Source organism: Anopheles ziemanni, chromosome 2 (assembly GCF_943734765.1).
Source record: "Anopheles ziemanni chromosome 2, idAnoZiCoDA_A2_x.2, whole genome shotgun sequence".
Classification (NCBI taxonomy): domain Eukaryota; kingdom Metazoa; phylum Arthropoda; class Insecta; order Diptera; family Culicidae; genus Anopheles; species Anopheles ziemanni.
In genome coordinates this window covers 44,285,389-44,310,038 of record NC_080705.1, presented here as the reverse complement: position 1 = coordinate 44,310,038, position 24,650 = coordinate 44,285,389, and the positions used below count along the sequence as shown (strand labels likewise).

Here is a 24,650-nt window from a genome sequence, read left to right as displayed (position 1 = left end):
ACGGAGTGTTTACATCACAAGATTTATTTATAGAATGCGTTTGTAAAAAATAAACTACGTGTGTCCCAGTCGCTGTCTAAATGTTGTTCATACCCTTCCCTTTGTTGGACACCGTTTAAAACTCGTATGCCCTCGTATATGCTTCCTAAAACCCCTGCCATAATAACCACCATTGCGATAAATTACGCACCCTCATCACGTGGGTCTCGCGGCAAAAGGTGGTGAGATAAAACATGCTCCATCAATCCGATGACATGAACGATAATTGCTTTAAATCAAAGCTGACATGAATTCATTATTTTCGCGACTGGAAGCAAACACTCATACGGCCCCAACCCCCGAAGCTGTATTTACTGTGTGAAGTGGATCCTTTTCCGGAAATTATAGTTCCTACCTCGTCAATTGGCGTCAGATTTGTTTTGAAACTGAACAAGCTTTTGTTTGCGAAGTACAAGACTGTTAACCGCTAAAGGAGCAATTGGCGAGTCCAAGAAGTAGCTTATGGTTGTGTTCAGCTAACCACAGGAAATCAACTAATTGGTAAGTTGGATTCTAGCTCTCGTAGATGATATCTTTCAACACTCGATAGAGTGTTTGGGTTAACACAAAATAAATGTCCTCGACATTGTTCTTAAATAACCTATTCAGAGACGCTGCAAACCGGATAAATTTTCAATTTGATTAGATTAAGTTTGGTTAGCATAATTGCTGATTTTATCAGGCATTTAACAGGGCTGTGCATTATAATTTCTCCATGCATTACAAACATATTTTTCTGTACACCCGGTAGGTGTAGTAAATTCAGCTAGGGCCGAGTTTTTAAAGATTTTTCTAATTTATAAAAAATGACGGCGTTTATAAGAATGTCATTTGCGCAATAAATTGAACTATTTATTATTGACTGCATTTTCCCGTGTATAATAACGTCTTTTCTATCCTCAATACTATTTTGGAGAGTACGGTGGTGTTCTACACAATCCGTTTCACCTGTCTTTATTTCGTAACAATTTTCTAATATGCTGTAGGATTCCGCGACCAAAAGACGACGAGGAGTTTTGGCCGGTAAAAATCTGGCACTAGGCACATCTCTTTTCTAATGTTAAATTTTCAACCATTAACTTTTTGTTTAGTCAATAATAATAATAAAAATTAATATAGTTAATAACTTATTTAAAACATGTTTTAAACGTAAGAAACGTACAAAGTTTAACAGGTGAAAATACGGTAGTTACTTTATGAATATTTATTTTGACAGAAATAAGTTTATCTCCTTAGAGTTATGATTAAAATAGCCTAGACCGCTCTGTTCGTTAAGGGCAATTAATTAACTTTTAACACGACTATAGTTCAATTATGATATTTTTCCGAGCAAATCCCATGATAGTCTTGTAAATCCCAGTATTAATTATTTCAAACAGTTTCCCGTTGTCACATGCAATTGTTCAATTGAAGATGATATATGGCGGAATATTTGAAAACTTTTCCCCACAACGCTGTCCATATCGCAAAATCCCAAAGGGCACAAGCTGCTTTCTAAAGGGAATCGACAAAGGTAGGGAATCGTTTTCTCAAACTCGTCCACGGCGTCGTGCCGCAAGTTTTGGGACTCGATGTCCGGTTCGCAAGCATAGCAAATTACCTTCACCAATATTTGATGGACTCAATATCCCCAATCCGGGCCGTTCTAAAGTTGGCGCGCTCATTAATTATTATAATATCATTCAAAGGTGCGGGCCCTGGTAACGAGTGTCCCTTTCACCTTTGATTGCAAATTATGTTTGCATATTATATCGAACCCGATGACGCCTGTCGATAGCGTACAACAATGCGTCCACAGTTTACCGGGGTGGTGCTTGGGGGTTGAAGAAATATTCCAAGCTCAAACGGGGCAGCCTTGAAGAACCAAGGTGCCAAGGAGGGGATACAGGATGGAGAAATTTATAAGAAAACGTTCATCAAATGTTCCCAGCAAGGAATGCGTTATCGATTAGCGTCGGTGCCCAGAAGACACGCGAACCCCGGCTAAAATTGGGCAACAACTCCGGAAGTGCAACAGGTTCGGCAAGGTGTCGGGCTGAACGGAACGCGATGAGTATCGGCTTACGATTTAACGATTTAACGTTTGGAACGCCCCCGTTGGAGCAGTCTACAACAGGTCCCAGTCATGCACTCGCGGTAGATCACCTCGCTGAATTTTGCTTCTTGTGCTTAATTACCTGCGTTTAAACTTGACACGTGAACCGTTAGGGAAACGGTTCTACGCTTCCCAGTGATCGCCGTTGTGCTGAGGTGTGCGTTTGTTGATGCGAACGGCCGCAAAGTTTATTTCCTCCTGTGGACACGTGGGTAGCGGCGGCACATGATTTATGTTCCTCAATTTTTCATCCCATGCACGAGCACACATACACCGCCATACGCCAACTGGCGCTGGTGGTAGGACTTTTTACGGCAATTCTGTTCCCTATTCCCTTATCGTATAATGAAGTGATAATGAATTGTGAAAACGTGCAATGATATACCATTTTGTAAACCATTTAACCATGGAGCTTTCCCATCAGTCTCAGCGTCGTTTGTTTTTCAGTCTTGTTTCACTTCGTCCGTAAAAACAACCTATCTTGTTCGTCCCATCTCTTACACTCCAATAGGCGCTACTTGGAGCCACGCGCCACGCCGAAAAGGGAAAACATAAACATCCCTCATCCAAAAGTCCATTCATCCTAAAGGGATAACGAGCGCAGGATGAGCCCAACTGCATGTGCCTTTTTTCCCATCCAGTGGTCATTTCGATGTGATGTATCTATCGGCCATGATTCAGTGGATTAATCGGCGGCGTAAATTCCGAACCGTATTAAAGAAGTTTTCAAATTAACAGTTGCTCTGTAGTTCATCAACAATGTGGCTTCTTTCCCCTAAAACCCGGCGTTTTTTGAATTGTGTTGTTGTTCCTGTAAGGAATAAACATACAATTTAGCATAAAGGGCATATGCCACTCTCAATAAATGCGACATCCTTCGCTCAACGGTGTCCACCAAATGCTCTCCCAACGCATCCGGATGGTGGAAATTGTGGGAAATTTAATTTTCACAACAAAAAAAGTTTTTTGCACAATCCGGCCAATCCATCATTCTCCGCACACCGAGGCTCCATTACAAACCCCGTTAAAAACAGTTACACTGTTGGCAAATGGTTCTGTTTTATCCACACACACATCCACACGAATGCAAACAAATACAGTTCAGGATGTTTGGTGAAGTTGCACGATGGAGTTTGTTGAATAAATTATTTAAATAATTAAATTGTTTCCCTTTTCGCTCGTAAACGACGAAGGCGAATGTATTCTCTCGGCAGCAGGTGACCAGACCCTGCATCTGGGAATGTGCCCAGCGAAGCGTACGGCATGCCGTTGCAGTCCCATGAAAAGGAAGAAGAAGAATCTGGCTAAAGCGTGTCGAATGATTCGTGTAAACCAGGTGAAATTGTTGAGCGTTACACGCTGGCCGTTGGTACTGAAGTTTTCAAATGAATCGGTATGGTGGTGAAACTTTTTTCCTACCATTCATTTATCTTCTAGCTGCGGCTGTGCTCTCAAGGCATCTTCTGTTTGGTTGATTTTCATGAAGGGCGGTCAACGTAATCAAAGAAAACTGTATGGAGTTCATTCAACTATCAGCTTTTTGCCTAATTGCTTGCCACAACATTGAGTGAGATGATATAACACCTGCTTGTATGAAACTTCTAATGTAAATTTTGATTGTTTATTAACTGTCTGATGACTATGAACAAAAACATGTTTATCGGGTAAAAAGAGACTGTTGATGTTCAATGTGAGGCGTTTGAAACGACGAACCCACTTTCGGTCAAGCCACTTTCTGCAGGAACCAGCAATCTCGCTAGGAAAAAGCGATGACAACCAAGTGCATGTAGTCACTTTACAAAAGAAAAGCCGAGATAACATTATACGCTTATCGTCCACAGATGCCTTGCTTATTATAAGCGTTCTACCAGCAGTGCAAGACGAAGGAGCGTTCGGCTATTGTTGGGCGCAAAGCATCCCGACAATGGGGCACAATTGCAGCAGAAGAATTTTCATTGTCCTCACGCGGAGGGTCCTACATAGCATGCCTCGGAATGTTGACAGGCGTTCAAGTGTTGATGTAGCAAATGCTACCACGCCGTCTGGCTGAGTGACTGCTTGATGGAGAGATGCTCGCTGCGATACTCCCGGCGGTCCCAAGTGGCGAATGGAGTGCTGCAGCTTGGAATTGGAACCATGTACGAAAGGTGTGAATTACATGGACGTAAATAAAATAGCACCAATCTGGGGTTAAACAGCTCATCTCTCATATCTACCTTGCATTCGTCGCATCACATGCAAGACCGTTGCATTCCAAACAAGAGATTATTTTCGCGATATCTATGCGTAACTGAGTATCATGGTAACATAAATGAACATGTCGACATTTTTGTCTTACTGAGGTCAAACTTTATTTGGTCGACGTTTGAGACAACGAGCACGCTTAAGTTATACTTATCCCATTCGAAAGTTGCTTCGTGTTTGTCAGCTTCTCGCGTATTGTTTATCTACACAACAGATGTGTATACGAGTTGCTTGACAATTCTGACAATTTTTATTTTAAACATGTATCGGTGAAAGCCCCGGTCAAATAACCAGACTTCAGTAAAAATATCTCAGCATGGTCATGCTTTTCCCTAGACCGTGGGTTGACAAAAATATGGACTCTACCATAAAGGTAAAAAAATAATCCTTTTTGCTAACCATTTGTGCACACTTGTTTGCAGTGAAAGGAATCCCATGCCCGACTCCCAGAGGCGTATAGGATACCAGTGCGTGGCAAACGAACGCCACCGATGTTGACTGTCCCTTTTTACCAGCGGCATGCAGCTAAAACAAAAATCTAAAAAAAACAGCCTACCCATGCCGCTGAAAATTGTGACCCGAAAAGCGTCATCCGGTCTGCACACGCGATGCGATGGTACCCGCGACGATACCAAATTCAAACATTCGGTTTGTTTGAACAGCGATTCATAATTTATGAAGCCAGTAAGCTTATTTTCCTGATACTGTTCACTTTCGCGCCATGGCATGCGCTGGCATCATCTCATTTGGTGTCTAAGGACGGCAATCGTGTATTGTTTTCGTACGTCAACAAGGCGCGACGACGTCCGGAGCGTGATGTAGGCGACACATTAAAAAGTGCACAAGAAAAAAAAAACAGGAAAGCGCCAATGGAAACCAACCTTTTCCACCTACACGACCTACACACCTGGTCGGCTCGTAAAATGGATAGGAAATGATAACTTTAGAGGAATACTGCCTCGGAATCGATTTTTTCCGTGTTTTACACTCTGAAACGATGGCACCGAAGCCACAGGTCGCGATGCCACCCAAACGGTCATAGAAACGTTGGCATTGGCTCCATTTCAGCGGCAGCTGAGCACAATTGCCAGCAGAAGTCGCCAGCAACGTGGAGAAATAAATGGCTTAGACTAAAATCAACCGCGAGCCACATATGGGTCCCCGCATGCCAACCCCCAGACTGGTAGGCTATTTGTTTATTTAACTGAAATTTTTCACTCCATTAATTTTTCTATTTGCCACTTTATTTGCTTCCACTGGCAAGTGTCCGTTCCATACGAATAATCCAAAGAAATCATTAAAACACTGCAAATGTTGTTGTGAAGGAGGGCAGAACATACAGCGCGTAAAAAATAATTACATTGCACTCGTTTGATAGAGTTAAATATTTTGTTTTACGCGGAAATCCTCTTTTACTGAAAATGCGTATAGTAATTGAATTATACATATAGAAAACATAAAGCTATCGTGAAATCTATTCTATTCCTGGTTGTTATGCATTCGTTGGAGAACATATTCTTCTTCTTCTTCTTGGCGTAACGACCTCTTTGGTCATGCCTGCCCGTTAAGGACTTACGAGACTTGTTTCCCTATTGTACGTAGATAGTCAGTCCTCTCGTACAGGGGAGGGTCCGGTCTCGGTTGGGATTCGAACCCACGCCGTCGAGGTGGGGAGTCCCGGCGCTCATGGGCCGATTTTCTAACCGGCGCTACCGCTCGGCTGTCGCGGACCCCCTATTAGAACATATTAATCTACTTAAATAATCTTTCTAAGTGTTTGATCTCGAATGGTAGATCGATTTTAATTTATCCTTTAACACCATTTGGGCCACCTAAGGGGGCACAGTGTTGAAACACATGCTTTCGTTACCAACCGCCACCGACGGAGTCAGTGTGTCCTCATGCAGAGCTTGGCGGCTGCATTTAGGACGAAATTAATGGAACATATGCTATTAGCAACCATTACCAACCCACTGGTGCTCATTCGCTCACTTCAATGCAATGTTGCCCCAAACTGAACGAACCCACAAGAGATCAACTGTGCATGGGCACCTACTATTTGCTTCCAGACCCGAAGTCAATATTCAAACATAATGTCAGCAGCTTTCGGCGCATCGTTGAACTGCGGGACTCTTGTGCTTAGCAGTTTTCATTATTGCAATGCTAATCGCATAACGAGTACACAGTGCGGTCGTAAGCGAATGTAGCAAGTGCGATATCAAAGGTGTTTCGTACAGGTGCGGTACAGAATACCATTAAACAGGACGGCCTGGTTGCACTAAGTGACCGGTGCTACTACCCGCATTCATGAGATATTTATCAATCCATCGTAAACCTCGCTCCGTGACACTTAATAAAATACCGATGGGAAACTGGAAATAATGTGTTAATGAGAGAATATGTAATGAATCGTCGATTTTATCCTTCTTAAGTTTATTGGGAGTTTTGATGTTAATGTTTCTCCTAAATGTTTTCCCATACCGTTATTTGAACATGTTGATTTATTATAAACATAAATTACAATAACACTCAAAAAAGAAGAGTTTGATTATTTTCTAGTCCATGCATCTTATCATTTCTTTTTATTATTTTAGAATTTCAAATAATTAGTATTAGTATTATCATTTCAATCAAATCTAGTCGCAACATTTAGTTATGCTGATCAGATCTTTCTGTTTTTCTTAAAATGAGATGAATTAACCAGAAAAGCACAAATCCTAAAGAATCTCACAAAAAGTAAGGTTTCCTGAGAAAACGTCAATGAATAAGAACCGAACGGCTAACATCTCTGGGAAGCCTCACATAACTAATTTTACATTTAAATTGATACCCCCTACACGCGCGAAAGTGGTAATCACTTTGTAAGTTGATAGACTTTCTTTCAAAGCGATCCGCTTAGCTCGGATGATTGCTTACGGAGATTGTGTACTTTAACACCGGAGCGTCTACGATGTACAGAAAAGAACAACTTTTCCTCTTTTAACTCCAGCCTTCCCAACGCGCTAGCATATCTTCGTGATTCCCTTCTCGATAAACCTTTTCACCGATTATACAAATGCTTTCGTATTTGTGTGGACAAAATAAAAAGGCGGCTATGAAAGGGAAGGATTACTCGGGGCGTACATGTGAGCATTTTCATTTGCATTTGGAGAGATGAGCCGACTGCGGTACAGACAAATGGTTTGTTCAGTACATCGCATTTTAATGTAAGGATAAGCCACACTGTGAGATCCGTAATGATTTGGTCGTACTAAAAGTAAGAACAATTTTGATCTAGAGCCAACGAAGCCGAGAGCAAAATAAAGTCATATATATAAGAAACGATTTCATGAATCAATTTTAATGCAGTCAAATTAAATAAATCAACACTTAATTTTTAAAATAAGGAATCATTACATAGTTACATTATAAAAACGCCTGGTTAATAAATCCACCACTTATCTGATGAAATATGACTGTCTCTGACTGTGTGAATGGAATCATTAAAACGATATTTGATCCCACTCAATCAACGAGCTCATTTTCCCCTTCGCTATACGATGGAATGGTATTCACTTCATCATCTGCTCATGCATAAGCGATTACAGATCGGTCGCATCAAGTAACTAAAACCTCGCTGTCACTACCTTGCTGCTGCCTGGTAAAAATAATATCGTGTCAAATATAATAATTGAGCCGAAGATTGATTGATCTTATGCTTCCAAAGCTCGAGCAATATGTGATGGGGCGACACTATGGACCGATAAGCCTGAGCATTTCAATTCGCAGCTTCGTTCGACGACAACACTGATCAATTAAGCAAAAGCTCAGATCTGATTACTATTAAATGACCGAACGTGTTACATATATCTACCGATATTGTTGAAAACCGGTCAGTTATAGACACTTGGGTTTTTATTTTTATTTTTTCCACTAATCAGAGATTCAAATTCATTATTTTCTTTCTGCTGTCTCTTAAAAAATCTCTAAATATCGTGCTACTACATTGTAGCTTAAAATATCACCAGGCGAGTTGTCTAAGGCCCTTGAGATAAAAAAAGTAAAACCTCTTCAAATGCGTCAATTAAGATAGCTTGTAGGTATTTTCACTGCTATACAGGCATTGATTATCATGCTTTCGAAAGGGCCAAGTGATCCATTAGGCGACAATAAATCGATATAACTTTATCCTTTATACAACGATCCGAGATGCATACGATAGGGCGTATGCTAAAATCGATGTCCATTAATCTATTATCTTCTCTTAGCTAATAACACCTGATTGTACCTGGCACGCGCTGCAGTGTTCAAACATTATAAGCACGTAGACGTACGCCATTTAAAAGTCGCGTGCAAAGGAGTTAAAAATTACAAAATACATGATTTAGTAGCACTTCTAAAGTTTCAAACACTAAACAATACTGCCTTTTAACTATAAGAAACATTACAAAAGTAATCAATATCATTGTAGTTACGGTATTCGTTTCTGCTTAAAACCGCATGTTGCCATGTTTTATGAGTTTACAATCACCATGAAAATAACAGTATTGAAAGTTGTCTTCTTTTAAAACTTGTAAAGTTCTGTTTATGATGTAAAACAATGTGGCAAAAAGTAACACAATCGAGAAAACAGGAGCACATAATTCATCATTGTCGATCCCGACCGGGCTCGTGGCTCATTACTTAACGTCAGGCGATTCATACTCATTACTGCAATGAGTAGCATGATTTTACACGGTGTTTAGAGACGCGTTTTCTCTGAAATGCAACCAGCCGAGCCGTGGTTCATTCAACGATGAATTATTTTCCCGCCTAACCGTACCTGGCCCGTTGTGAGCCATTTTCACCGTATGTAGTGCTCGTTTTGTTTTATTATGTATCTCCCAGGCGCCAGATACGTTCCACCCGTTTTGTATGACAGGTTTGCGCGCATAAATAGAAAATCGCGGTTATCAGCATGGCCGCAACAAACCGTTTGAGGCCAAACCCAACGAAAAGCTATAGCTTGCTGCTTCAACCATGTTAGGCAGAACACGCTGGCAAAGCGACGGTAATGCAAACTCAGTTATGACCCGTTCGCCACATGCACTATAATCCACTAGGCTTCCTCCTCGGCCCGGTTGTGCGGAAAACAACACAACAAACTCCGCGTAAAAGTTTTTCTTTCATCTTACCCAACGGCAGCACAGCAGGAGTTTGATTCAAGTTTATTCAATAACATCAATGGGGCAGGGGAAAAAGGCATGTTGCCCAACACTTTCCTCCCGTTTTCGTTGGACTTCCCACCGACGGCAATCAGTCTGATCAAACCTGTCAAGAAGGATAATTTGGCAATTTGGGCGCCCTGCCTGATACCAATCGGTGATATCGTTATTGTTTTGGGTGTACCTAATTTTGTTTGAGAAAAGTTCAAAACGAATTTCCTTACATTTTAACGTCACAGCGTGTTTTGGCTATGGTTTTCCTGTTCCAAAGAAGAGTACATGAATAAACTTACGAAACGCAATTTATCTCTTGTTGAAACTTTATATTATCATCATTTTTCTGAATACAAGGCCAAACATGTGTTGCAAAATTAAATATAATTTCTGTACCCTAAACTTACTACAAAACGACCAAAAAAGTCTAAAAGTGTCCCAGCATAATAACGAATACAAAATATGCATCGTGAAGGTGTGCAAATGAGGTTTTCATACATTTTTCAAACATGCGTCCATTCGAAGCCAGTGCTCGCAGCAACATTTTAAATTCGCATCGCTCCGTCGTCGATGCAAATGGTTGACGTGTAAGTGTTCTTGCCCGAAGGGTCAAAAGGAAGGATGATCCACATACACACACAGAGGACCTGTTGCTTGTCGATAGATGCAACAGCGTGGCGTAGCGTTGTTTCATCGTTTTACTGTCCTCTTAAAATGATCCAATCAGATTTGTGAGGTTACATTTGGGAAGGGGTGTCCGTGCAGGTCGGTGAAAGGCAGGGGAATGGAAGTAACTTGGCCGCTTTTGCTGAGATCGTTCGGCATAGCGTTTAGCGCCCGCCATGGGTTATTAATATTTTATTGATTTTACATCACTTCCACATACCTGATACTGATGTTATCGGTGAGGTTGCGCCTGAAGTCCATATGCGCGCCTGATTCCGTCAGGCCGAGGCCCGAGAAGAATGTGACGCTCCGGTTCAAGTCGGAGGGATGGCCGAGGCTTCGCGGCAGATAAAGTGGCGGAGTGGCGAAGCAGGCAAGCTGCCAGAAGCTCTCCGTAAACGATGAGCGAAGAAAGATACCTGTTGATTTTATATCCACCCGGATCGACCCGGGAGCAGGTCCAACTGCTCTTATGCTTCCATCCCGCTGCACCGGGCGTTGTAGTTTGTGAGTACTTTGGCTTTGGTGCAAAACGTGAAGATGGGCCAAAGCAGCTAGATACCCGACTGTTTAAGACTAATAAAAAAATAAACCAACGAAAAACAATAGCACAAACGCTCGGCTGCAAATGTCGGCCTGCGGACAAACGCTGCAAATAAAAGGAAATAAAAAACGGTGTAATCTTCTCTAATACGACTATCACCGTCGTTACGAACATACCCTTGTTAATGGCGGGAACGTGCCGTACGCGGAAAATGGCACAAACGTTGATTGCAGAAGTATTGTTGCGATAAACAAATCCTTGGGTACGCCGACGACAGATCCCTTGATTCGATCACCTGTGAGTCGATACGCAACCCAACCATGGTACCTGTTGCGTGGGATGTACCGAATAAAAACAAAGGCCACCTATTTAAGTGCATCCACGTCACCGGTGTAAGATATCAGCAAATATTTCTTCCAAAACGGTTAACAGTCAACACTTAAACCCCAACATCCGACCTAACCTATGTCTTCTTATACGAGGCGACGCAGCTCGTCAATTGCACTTTTATCGTCAACCATCCAGATTCCGGGTTTTATGGTAAGAGGATTTTGAAAGTGACAATTCATTTTACGAGCAAAACTTTTCCGGTGAAACATAAAACAAATCATCTTGTTGAACTTCTGCCGCTTTGTTAGGGTATACCCAATATATGAGCAATAAGTTTATTGAGATACGATGAAATGGTAGACGATGCAACTGAAAACAAATTTCAAATTCATTAACAGCAAGACGATACAGAATAAAATGCTAATAAAAATATTTCCAGTATTAATATTATTGTTCACATAATCAATATAGACTTCAGACTTCCTGATTCCATGAAATCAAAAACTGAACATAAATTGATGAATAAAATATATCTTTATAATTGAATTTAAAATTTTATTAAATTTAGCTTTATTATCAACCCAATTGCATGACTTTATACATTTTTTTATAATACTGTTTGTATCAAAGTACTTGTTTTTCCGACAATTTGGGAATGGTGGTACCATTTAGAAAAAAAAATACAGACATTTATAGTAATCAGGTTCATCTTAAGTGCCTATTCTTTGAAATCCAAACAAGTTCTTCAATCGTACCAGAGGAGTAATATTGATGATACTTTTTCGTAAATTTCCTCCCCTCTTTTTTGCAGACAATGTATCGAATAAATGTAACCACATTCACATTACTTCTGGTGCTCACAGTAGGAAGCTTGATGTCCGAGACTTTGCAGCCATCCGACGGTAGGTACTGCGGGTGACATTTCCTTTCTTCGTTGCTATTATAGAAGAATGCCAGCGGCAATTGGTATCTTGGTGTGCTTTGAGATGAAGAAAACTTATTACGAGCCATAAACCATGGAAGGGTACCAACCAATCATCGAAGTAAGACCCCCTTTTTAACCAGGCATACGGTCAAAAATTAACACCATGCCCGAAGACCAACTTAAAAGTCAAGAAGGCGAAAAGCAGATTAGGTCTTTAAAGTAGCTATATTTTCCTTCATCCTGCACCGAGCCCACCCATCCAACCTCCCACAGGAGTTTAGAGGCTCCAAGATGTGAACAACCTCCACCTCCAATTCTGCACCGGGGGTTAGGAGCAACAGTTAAGTAATACCACAGCCTCGAAACCTCAAACTCCGCAATTGACCGCACCGGATGAGACGACGACGGAGAAGTAAATGGGGCACCAAGCATCTTCTCGAGGATCGAGAGCCAAACACCCCTCAAAGTACTAAATGAGAACCAAGCCACCAACACCACCACCGCCACCAACAACAGGAAGAAAGGTGGGAAGGTCTTTTGTGTTTGACTTTTGCACCGTCTTTGAATTACAAATGCTGTGCGCGAATTTAACCCGAAAGTTTCCGGTGTCACCCAAAGCAAGTATTTACTTCCTGCAGCTTACGCCAATTCCTTCGGGCGATGGCCACGTGGTTGACACCGAGCGCTGGAAAGACGCCCCAGCAGATGGGCCAGGTGTGAAGCAACCGGTCGGTAGGGTGGTTAGCAAACAAATGCCAAATGGATTTTAGTCCCACGAAAGTCGCGTAGTCGTCTACTCCAATGACCAATGATGAAAAAATTGGAATAATGTGCACGGTATCGTTGTCACCTATAACGACACTCCGAACAATACATGGGTATATTTGTACCCATTAGGGGTTATTATGGAAGTCGCTATCTGCATCTGGGACCTGATGAGAAGTTGTTGGTAGTACTAATTGTGCGAAGACTTATGATGTCTAACCTGGTTTGTTAATACTTAAAGAAAATGAGCTATCCTTTTCACTATAGGATTTATCCCCATAGGTTGACCATTCGCCATTGCTGCAAGCGGGCATAGATGCAAGCATATAATAGTACAGCATTGAAAATAACTGCTTCGTGTATTTAATTATGATGGAAAAAATAGTAATGCAATAGTTGGTTGGAATTGAAGAATCCAGTTTACTCTTGTTTGTGACTTAAATCTTTTTGGCAGCAGAAACTAATTTGAAGCTTTCGTTTTGCCTCAGGTGCGATCAAAGATTTGTACGAATATCTGCTTCAACGGGAATATGCAGCGCCAGTGTCGTATGCAGATCACCAAATCAAGCGAAAAGCCGTACGTTCTCCCTCGCTGAGATTACGGTTTGGAAGAAGAAGCGATCCGTCGATGCCGATACGGCCGGACGTAAGTTTGGAAGGTTTTTGTCGGTAGCCGATTAAAATATTCATCCTGTCGTATGATGTCATTTCGATACCAAAAACTATTTCAACAACAAAAACTCCATCTGGCACAATACGCAGAACGATGACCTAATGGAACAGAAAGTCATCCGGGCGCCTCAGCTTCGTCTGCGTTTCGGACGGAACGACCCTCTCTGGAGCTCGTTCAACGAAAACGCGCTGCTGGAGGAAAACTTCGAAAAGCGTGCTCCATCGCAAAGACTGCGATGGGGTCGGTCGAACCTGTTCGGGAATCTGGCCAATCAGGTAAGATGCAAATATGGGAAAATTGGGTAAACGCGTGCAGGATCTGCTAAGGAATTGTTATGGAACGAAGCACATCGGTTTATAACGCACGCTCCCCCGGCCCTTGTCCATTCCGATTCCATTTCATCTCATTCAGCAGGACGACGTTATGCAGCAGAAAACCATACGGGCACCGCAGCTAAGACTACGCTTCGGCAGAACCGACCCATCCTGGGCCATGTACAATGAACATCAGATCAACGCCGACCCGGAAGCAGCGCTTACCAACGAAGCCAGCGAAAAACGAGCGCCAACGCAACGGCTTCGATGGGGACGGTCGGATCCAGCGCTGGTGAAGGATTTGACGGAGGTAATCAATTGTATCTCATTATCTCGACAAACCAATCATCTTAACATACTAATTCTGTAAAGTTTGGTACTTTTATCGCCTAGATTCAAGCCAATAAACTTTCTTTTATTGCCTTTTCTTGTTTAATCATAACTGATATTTACTTGTTTTTAAAACACAGATTCAAGTACTTTGCCAAGAGTTTCGAATTTTCCAGTAGGTAAAAAATAAACCACAGAAATTGTCAGGCAACTCGGTAATGTAACAATTCCTCAAGACAGAAGAAAAAGATAACGAAAACATTAACTTAAATGGCGAAAACGTATAACCGCATAAGACAATGCACGTTTTCACACCTTCAATTGCACTGACATAGCATTATGTATCCACTCCCATCGCCCACAGGACAACAAGGCTCTGGACGCGGAAGAAAGTGAAACCAACGTTGCTGATGACAAGTAAACACTCGCCGTAATTACCTGAACCCCCTGAAATCCCGCCGTTATCAACTGCATATATATCCTCGTGCTGGAACTCTTCAAAGAACGCCCTTCTACTACTAAACAAAATAACCCAAAACACACACCTAAACACAAAACTACTGCTGTTATAGGCTACCATGGCCCTGCACCGAGAACGCTGATAGGGTCTGCAAGTTCCGATGCTAGATCCTCGTAATTATAAAATGTTAAAAAACTAAACGAAGGGAAAAGATGTAAGGTAATGGATGTTTGTTGGAAATTTTAACCGTTCTACTCTCACATTTTTGTTTACGGCCGATGACGAACGGTCGAGGGAGTTCTTTCCTATGGCTTCACGAATGTCTGCACGTAACATGGAGAGCATTTTCATCGAACAATTACTTACCACATAAGCCCCAAAAGATAGGCCAATAGAATGTTAATCAAACGGTTCACTGCTGCCGTCACTTGCGACACTTGTCCAGTTATAAGTAGCTCTCTTACCGTCATAGAAAACGTACCGAAGCGTTGTTGGGCGCGCGTTGAGTACCGAAAGCGGCAACCTGTTGCGATTTTGCTGTGTTATGCAGTGTAGGTGTAGGGAAACTCAAAAGAAGGCTTTTTAAGGGAACCGCCCGGTGCAAAACCGGTGAACCAGCACGCGCACCAGAGCACGTAAGAACCGCGTTGCCGGCGAAAAATTACCTCGCGGCTCTTACGGTGAAAGTTTATGGAAAAGTTTTCGTTTCTATAAACCGTCGGTTGAGACAAATATGAAGGAAAAACAGGCTCCGTAGAGGAACGGCTTCTCTGCCCGCTGCTAAACACCCAAACAGAAAATAAATAACAAACAGAGCGAAAAAGATAACTATGCTGCGCGAAGAATGTGCTCTTCGGGATCATTCGATTGTTCTACAGCCGTTAACCTCTTAAACATACCCCCCATACATGCACAGTAAATAAAATAAGCAAACATTGCTGCATCACCTGCTTGTTTAATGTGGCGGTGCTATGAGCATACGAGCAGCAATCCTGCAGGCGTGCACTTGTACGCATTCCATTCCAGTCTAGGACGAGCGAACGAAAAGAATTTGTAGCCGCCAACAGTTTAACATATTCCCACTCAACTGCCGGAGTTAACAAACAACCTTGTGGCAACCATAAATACAAGCATTTCCTCAGACTATTACCACCAACCGGATGGAAGCAGTGCTGCACAGTATAGCTGTAGATGATTGAGCCGTTAAAGATGTATACTTCAAATATATTTTAGAGTTCTCTGCAGTTAAACGAAGCAGCAAAACACAAACAAGGAGACAATGTTCATCATGTGTGTGTGTACATATATTAAACCAACATTAAAGTATTACTTAGCGGATATAACCGTAACAGAGTTCATTACTTTTTCTTTCAACATGATGACATTATTGATTCTGTTTTCTCGCACATGTAGTGTACTGATCCCAACCATTCGTTAACCTTGAGTACAATAACATGTTTGCCAGCTATACAAGTTTAATGTAAAATATTTAAAAAAAACGATAAACCATCGGCTTCGTAGGGTGGGAAACATAAGTTAGCTTTTTTGTCGTAAAAGTAGCGCAAAATTCATTGCATTGAAGCATGTTTGCAAAAATGCATGAATCTCTCCTGCGTTGGATGGTGAATTTTATCTCCGCTTTCGTACCAGCCATCGAACGGCATGCGTATATTGCCCGAGCAGTCGGAGAGACTTTAACACGAGAAACACAAGAAACATGGTGAATGTTAGCCTCGAAGAAAACATGAAATCTGTATACAACGAGAAGCACGTGTCGATGTATTTTTTTACTTTTTCTCTGTGATAATAAATAAAGGTAAATTCCATGAGGCACTGTGTTTTTTCTGGTATTAAAGTGTTGTACGATTATACGCGAATTGATATTTCCTAAAGTAGCTACAGTTAAGTTAGCTCAAAAGTGTTTCATTCATTTTAATTGTTCCAGGTACAAAAACAGTGTTGCTCGTTCCATAATGTAGTTTTCATCCTATTAAACCACCGCAAAATCGATCGGCTGCTAGTCATCTCTAATCCCAAGCCAAGTTATTTTAAATCCACGAGTTCTTGATTGTGGCGCCCGTCAGGGTAGAAAAAGTCTACAAAATTCACTGCCCTTCGTTTTCTTCTGAGGCCTGCGGCAGTGAATAAATGAGATAAAATTGTCCCCCAGCATCCTCTCAAGTTTCTGAATGTCCGCAGCAGCACCTACGACCGTTAAACGCTGAATGAAAGTAAAACAACGTTTATCGCAACTCCAAAGTAAATAATTACCTTGTCATGACCAATCGTTCACGAATTGTAACACACCAAGCAAAATTTTGTTAAATGGCAAATCAATTCCTGTCATACTGATTATTCCATATACAAAGGAACTTCCGGTTTTTTTTAATGATTTTTTTTAGTTGGTGGATGCACATAGTTTGAAGTAATTATCATTTGGCAATGAAAACAAGTAGAAGTTTTCAATTTATCTATAACACATCGATTAGTAATATTTTGCAGGGACAATTGGAAAACACTTGCCGTAATAATATATAAACACATTCCTTATCACCTATTTTAAGTTTTCAGCATTTTAGGAACAATTGGGGAAAACTTTGGACGATTATATTTAAACACATTTCCTATCAACTGTTCATAGATATCATTATGTATGCACATATTAATGGTGATATCATCAAAAGCTAGGATTGGTTGAATACAAACAAACATTCAATACATGTTTCACAACAATAGTGCCTTCGCGTCGTTGAACAACTGGCAATGGTGTTGTTAACGCGTACGGTCCCTTAGGTGTCGGATAACTTTCTTCGACGAATTGCCATTGCCTGTTGCAGGTATGTTGACTTCATGTTAAATTTAATTGCCTACATTGCAAATGCTCCCACCTTTGCCACGGACTAGTAGCAGTAGTAAGTCTCTTTTTTGTGTGTGTCAAGCAATCACCTTAACTCCTCGCATGACCGCTCATCGCCAGTGGCCATTGTCACCAACCACAGCAGGACACACGGTTGACTAGTGCAGTACACTTTGGGGGAATCTTACGTCTCTCATCACGACCAGAAACGAGCCAAATCGTTCTGGATGTGAGCGGTGTTATTTATTATTTTATTACGCCCGAGCACCGCCTCGGTTGATGCTGGTGATGATGACGATGGCGATGGTGCCTCCGGAGCTGGTGGTCGCATCATATCGTCCCGCACGTTACTGGTATGGTTCAGCGTAAGGAACCGAGCGGGATAATGACCGGAATGGTTCGGAGGTTACCTACACACTTCCTGGTGTGCATAGTTTTCTCTTCTCATCCACATGTTGTGGACAGTTTCATACTCCTGGAGCGTGTGCATATTTTTGTAGTTGTTAGTACCGGCAAACTGTTGCTAACCTAATGTAGCCTACACCTTTTTCCCATGTGCATGATGATTCAATCTGGGACGAATGCGGCCTAACCTGACACCGTCTGTTCGTAGACGTTCACTTGGTAATCCATGCAGTTACCGTTTAAAACATACATAAAACCTTGGCTGATTATGAGCAGCACTGTTTCATTAGCATCTTTTTATAATTATTTAAAACTTAATTAGCTTTCGTAGTGGCTACAAATTCAGACAAAGCTGACGGTGTCTATAGTTATGAAAAGAATTTCTAGAAAATACAAGAAGTACTCCTATTAACTCGAGTTTGAACATAACTTATATATTGATACTGACTTAGATGGCCCAAAGTAATCATTAGTAATGATTTTCCGTCATAAATACAGTTTTAAAAAGTTTTAAAATAAGTTTAATATTTTTTCTAAAATAAGATTAATGCATTCTTTTGTGAAGATTACTTTATTTTCTTATATTTCTTATATTTCACGAAAAACCAATAATTCTATGGATCTTGTACGGCGCTATTGAGAGCCTCCAAATTAAGTACTTTTTCTTTTCGTTACAATAAGAATTTCACTGCACAATAAGCCACTTCCGGTTGGCAGCAAACGGTTCCCAACAACGGATCTGTTCATAGCTCAAAATGCGTCCAAAAATCAAACTATGGTACTTGGTTCGCGCGGTTGTAATTTGAAACATCGATTTCGCTTCTAATGAACAACACTTGATGGCTGCTGTACAGCCTCTAACGGTACACAGTGGGTTGCCAGTTACCCTTCGAACGGGTGTATTGCCCGAAAGTGTGTTTCGTTTGGCGTTAAATGGCCGAAAGCTGTTCCACAACACCCAGTGCATGCAATCGATAGCAATTTCCGGATGGACCGTGTCCATTGCAACTCGTTGATCGGCGGTAAAGATTCATGATACCTGTCAAGGCATCCGGCTCAGATGCAATTTTGGCAAGTAGAAAAGGACGATACACGATAGGGCAAATGTGGCAAAGTTGCATTAATTAACTGCACTTTCGATCGGAAAACAAGAAATCGTCGAGAGCCATGCTTAATACTTGAAGTGTGTGGAAAAGTTGCATTTCTCCTGAATCACATTGTTTCAAATATATTTGTGCGGCATACATTGTCATGAACTTGATTCATGGAGACGCCTGGTCTTTTGTGAAGTAAATCCTGAATGTTTAGAAAAGGTGTCATATTTGATTGATTTTTATTTGATATATTTTTATAAAATGTAGTATTAAAAGTTAGTGACCTTATAAGTAACACTATATATACATATTATAATCTACAATAACTGTTGCATGATTTAAGTGATTTTTGATTGTAATATTTCATTAGACAACCTTGTTCTTTTGTCATAGTTCTGCACATTTTCTTGTTATCTATGTTATGCTTCGTGCCTAACAAAACAGTTCTACTAGGTTGGCCAATTCGTTTACTCGCATGTATATGGTAAAAACAGTGCAGCTTTTTTCCACACTAACATTTACTTAGAATACATCAATTGAGGTCGTCAGAGCTCACATACAAGTTTGGTTGTTTAAAGATGTGCAATGCACCATGTTGGCTATGGTTCCTTTGCATCCTTCATTACATTATATGATAGGTGCAAGATACTAGGTGCACTAAATATTAGGTGCAATAAAACTGGTTGAAATGAATATCTATTCCAACCAAAACTCTATACCCACATACTTCATGAACCGAAATTTTAAACTTTGAAAATATCATGGAGCGAATAGTATAGAGGTCAAACTTCAAGACTCAAACAACTCAGCAGTTGCATCGCCACATTGTGTGTTGTGGTCTTGTTCAGGCCCAATCTGTTATGTTTTCCAAAGAGATGAAAAATGCAGTAAAAATGTGGTAATAATATAAAAGAAGATCAATCGGAATTCAATCCATTCGATGATGGTCACAAATGGCAATTTAATCGAAGATTTACTTGCTTAAAAACATTGACAAACAATTCCCTTTACAATAAATAAGTAAAAGAGGTAAAAGAGTAAATGAGGCTCCGGGCTTCGTTTTTTCGGTCGTGGCTACACCTTTTGTGCGACGATATACCTAAACGTATGCAATTGGTGATACATTAATTCGTTAAATTCAACATACGAGTATTTGACCCGTAGTGTGTACCGTTAATTTCGATTACGCATTATTTCTCAAATTTATAACAAACTCTCTTTTTCGGTAGACCTAGCGCAGTCCGCTCGCTTCGCTCGCTACGGACGCGCCGCCGTTTCCAAATTATTTCTTCGGCTAAACTCATTGTTTCATGCTGTCAATCATGTAATCATGTATGGTATAATTTACAAAGTAACTTAACATGTAAAAGTATATTAACCTGCATTTAACCTCCACTGCGTGATTAGTTTAAACCGTTATGTTCTTTTAAGCGAACCGTTATCGATCAAATATACGAAAAGAATGCAGGCGTCGCACTTTGCATAGCTTCAGGTGCTTAATGTGAACCAGTAGGAAGAGGAGAATCTAGCCCGAAGCCTCATTTACTCTTTTACCATAAAAAACTACATCCTAAAATTGTTGGGGGTATTTGAAATGTTGTCATTGCTAAATGGTGGAAACTTTATCACGCATACGGTACACCCTAGCAGACCACCAAAGTACAGAAGACCTACACTGCGTCCCAAAATGATAGCCTCACCTAGTTTTTTCTGTGCAGGGCAAATACCGAGTATAGGATTTGTTTCAAAAAATACACAAGTATTTGTAAGTATACAATGAATACTTTTCATAGATATTGTTGAAGAAAACGAGTAAACAATCCCTTCTGCACCAAGAAATTCAAACCAGTTGTGTCCCAAAATGATAGCCTCACATTTTTTTTATTAAATTATGAACAAAAATAGCATAAATGGATTAAAAAGTCATGATTTAGTAATCAGTGGGTCTTCCATTATGATTCATTGCTTGACATTTTTTTGATGGAATGCTCTCCGATAATTTTTCTAACGTATTTACTGATAAGGAACGCCAAGCATTTCGGATAGCATGTTTAAGGTCCTATATGATCTCGTAATGTCTCCCATCTTTATAAATCTCTTGAACTAGCCTTCCACAAACATTTTCTATTGGATTAAGGTCTGGGGAAACGGCTGGCTAAGACATTGTTTCGATACTCGATCGTGCATGGTGAGTTCTTGTTATCTTGCTTGCGTCCACGGCAGCATTTTCTTGCTTAAAAATGAGCTGTTCAGTGTTGTGATTTTCCAGATAAGGCTTTAAATGATTGTCCAGGACGTCGATAAACATATCGCTGTTCACACGTGTTGGTACATTAGCCAATTCACTTCTACTATGACCACTGAACGCAGCCCAAATTATGACCGATTCACCTTCAAAATTGCGACTAGAGAAAAAAACGTGGGTAACGTCTTAAATCGCTCCGGTAATGGATGTTTCCATCCGGTCCATCAAGATTGAACATTTTTTCATCATTATAATCCACCTAACATGAATTATTATAACAATACTACAAAGTGACAACTTACGTTTCTCCACCCATTCTTCCATGTCATATGTTCGGTAGCAAACTCCAATCTGTCGACTTTTTGGTGAAGTTTGAGGGCAGAAACTTAATTCATGGACTCTCTTACAAAATCAGAATAAGAATTCAAAGCTCGCAACACAGCATTTGTGTGTACATTCAACCAGAAATCGTTTTTTGTCCTACGGCAACCTTTGGTTGAATTGAAAGCAACTTAAAAAATCCTCCGATTATCACGCGAGAAATGATTTTGAAGACGATCAGGAGACTTCTAAAGCCCATATTAACTGGAATCTTTTACATAATCGTTAATGACGTTTGTGGATCTATTTACGAGGGCTGACAATAAAGTAAGGTCTCCAATTTTTTTTTATAGAAAATTACATTTATTTACAAAAAGCGATACACCGTTGGAAAGGCCAAGGTCTTGGCTAATTATCGCACGTCGGTTTTTGAGCATTTCTGCCTCCACTGCTTGAACAATCGCATCCGAGACCGACGGTCGGCCACTTCTCTCCTCGTCGTGAACATTAGTGCGCCCGGAATTGAACTCGCGGCTCCACTTACGCACGTTTTTTATGTCCATACACTTTTCTCCGTAAACTTCAACTAGTTGACGATGGATTTCAATAGGTGTCACCTTTTTCGCACTCAAAAAACGTATTACAGAACGCAATTCGCACTTGGACGCTGACGCGAGGGGTACCTCCAACGTTGACGGCTGCTCAGCCAAGACTGACCGGTCGGGGAAGCCTCACCCAGCAGCAAAGTGGTAGTGGGGGAACCAAGGAACACGGCGGTGTTGCCAGATTTCGCCTAGCGCGTGATCCGGCGAAGTTGCAGCTTTGGAGACCTTACTTTATTGTCAGCCCTCGTATTAGCACACCAACTTCACGATTCGACTTGCCATTAAAGTTATAGGCATCAATTTGACTTTTTTCTCGTTCCTAGAGTTATTTTCCGCTTCCAATGTTCTAATAAAATTACAAATTAATAGAAGAGAACTTATAAATTACTTTTGGTAACTGGGGACGTGGCTAGGAACTGGGTTGCTTTGTTAATTTGTATGATTTTTGCAGTGAGGCTATCATTATGGGACACTCAATGCTTTTAATTTTTGACCAAAATGTTATAAACAAATATGTTTCTGATAAACTAGAACTGAAATACATTTCTTTTAGATAAAGAAATATGTTTCGGTCGTTTATTTTACCTTGCGATCATTTAAAGTGGCATAGGAATGAAAAAACTAGGTGAGGCTATCATTTTGGGACGCAGTGTAGCAGGCCGTTCTGTGCTCCAAGAGAGGTCCGTGAAACAGCAGGTCCTAACAATGTTGGCAGTACGTATAGGTGTTCAATCTAAATAGAAAATACAATGTTATTTTCCTTGGAGCTGTCGTCATTTTAAGACTAATGTTTTCTAAAACTTCAGGTTTATGATATATTGGACTATTTAACCCGTTTATCGAGAAAAGTGGCTCACAAAAAGCGAATCTAACTGGCACTGACCTTTAAAACAAAAGAACACTGTGGAGCTTGGCACTCGGGCATGTTTTTCCTAGCTGCTGCCCAAACTCGTTTAATTTTTTGCTATAGGACGGCTTGCCTCGATTCGCTCATTACACCCTCATGCGTTAATAGTGAAATGGTATGGCCTCTCTGGTCAATGACAAGTTGAAGCGCTCAACCCTGAAGATGCAGTCAAAAATTTACGTCGATATCAATGGCTGATTCATGTTACTACGCTACTGCTTCTGCTATTTTTCTACTCTGAACGCCTAAATTGAATCACTACATCTTTTGAACAAACAGAGCCTCGACTTAGAGTTATAGACCACGACCCCAGTAGCGTTGCATTCGCTGCATAACGTTGCACATGCAGGCGATTCTCTTCCAACAAGCTTATCAAGTTAGTGAGCTCTTAATGAGTAATCAAAGAAAAAAAAATAAAAAGTCTGGTAAAACTGTAACCATGAATTGTGCGGACGTCAAAGTGTTAATCGTCCTTATTGGCGTTGCTGACTTTATTCGGCCCGTAAGAAAATGTTAGTGCTTCATACAAAAACCCCATCTCAATTTTTAGCGGATTTGTTCACGTTTTCTTGCCAAGAATGAAGATTAGCATTGTTGAACAAAGTGTTCTTGTTATATGTTGAAAAAAAATTAAAATTCAACAAAAATAAATATGAAAATCTTTCAAAAAGTATTACCCTAACAGTTTCAAATATTTTATCTTTTGCCTCTTTTAATGTAACTTTACTATTTAGAAAGCTTTATACTCTATTCAAAAGGGTACTACTTTCAAAACAATAAATCATCGTTTAAAGCAGGGATGTCAAACATACGGCCCGCGGGCCACATGCGGCCCGCAAGCACATCGGATCCGACCCGCGACCCCTTTGAAGCAATACATCAAAAGTTTGGATCTTTGAGTATTAGCTATTGTTTGAATAGCAAAATGTTTTTTGTTGAATTGAATGAATTGCAAGAGAACTGAATGAACGTCAATTTCAAAAATTTCTTTAAGAAAGTGATAAAAAACTTTGATCCACATCACGCCGATATGTTGCGGTTGACAATAGCAAAGATTTCACACAGATTTTCGAGACAAGCGAATAAATAGTGTTCATACAAACAAACGTCATGAACTACAAAAGCATTCTTCATAAAATAACAGATGTGGAGCAATAAGTTAGCTGTAGTAATAATGCACATTTACTTTTTTTAAATCTTTACCAAAATGCACAATAGTGTTAAAGAAAATTTATCTTTTACTGAAAATTGTAAATTTTATAAAAAGTAATATAATATTTTAAAAATTTGAAGGTGTTAAACACGATTAACTGTTTGGATCAAACCACACTGATAAGAACATGTTTTCATCAATCCAATCAATTTTACGTTTTGGCCCGCGAACCTATTTTGGGGCGAAATGAGGCCCGCGAGGGCAAACGAATTTGACATCACTGGTTTAAAGTATCCGGCCAGCGCTTTCGGTTTCTTTTTAAATATCTGGCCCTTCTTAAGAAATGTATGTCGACTTTAGACCATGGAATTTGATGTACGCCTTTCTGGTTCAAATTGTTTTGTATCTTTGTTATTAGCTTTTGTGGCAGTCAGAGCATTCTTGGCTTGACTAAGTCCCACTCGTATTTACTCGGTTTTAAAATGAAAACTAAAACATAAA

General features: G+C 40.5%; 1 protein-coding gene across 1 annotated transcript; it reads left to right on the top strand.

Annotated features, from left to right (window-relative positions):
* Positions 1-11,909: 11,909 nt before the first annotated feature.
* LOC131284779 (short neuropeptide F) lies at positions 11,910-15,869 on the top strand. The gene is made up of 5 exons (XM_058313641.1): positions 11,910-11,997; positions 13,274-13,431; positions 13,548-13,733; positions 13,870-14,082; positions 14,467-15,869. The coding sequence occupies exons 1-5, from the start codon at positions 11,910-11,912 to the stop codon at positions 14,521-14,523; spliced, it is 702 nt and encodes a 233-aa protein (XP_058169624.1). The 3' UTR covers positions 14,524-15,869.
* The last annotated feature ends 8,781 nt before the right edge of the window (positions 15,870-24,650 follow it).

What these genes read in the sequence shown, in the direction of transcription:
- LOC131284779 (XM_058313641.1), top strand. Translation starts at nt 11,910, where the DNA reads ATGTATCGAATAAATGTAACCACATTCACATTACTTCTGGTGCTCACA. An exon ending in CGATGCCGATACGGCCGGAC is followed by an intron (nt 13,432 to 13,547) that starts GTAAGTTTGGAA and finishes CACAATACGCAG; the next exon opens with AACGATGACCTAATGGAACA. An exon ending in TGGTGAAGGATTTGACGGAG is followed by an intron (nt 14,083 to 14,466) that starts GTAATCAATTGT and finishes CATCGCCCACAG; the next exon opens with GACAACAAGGCTCTGGACGC.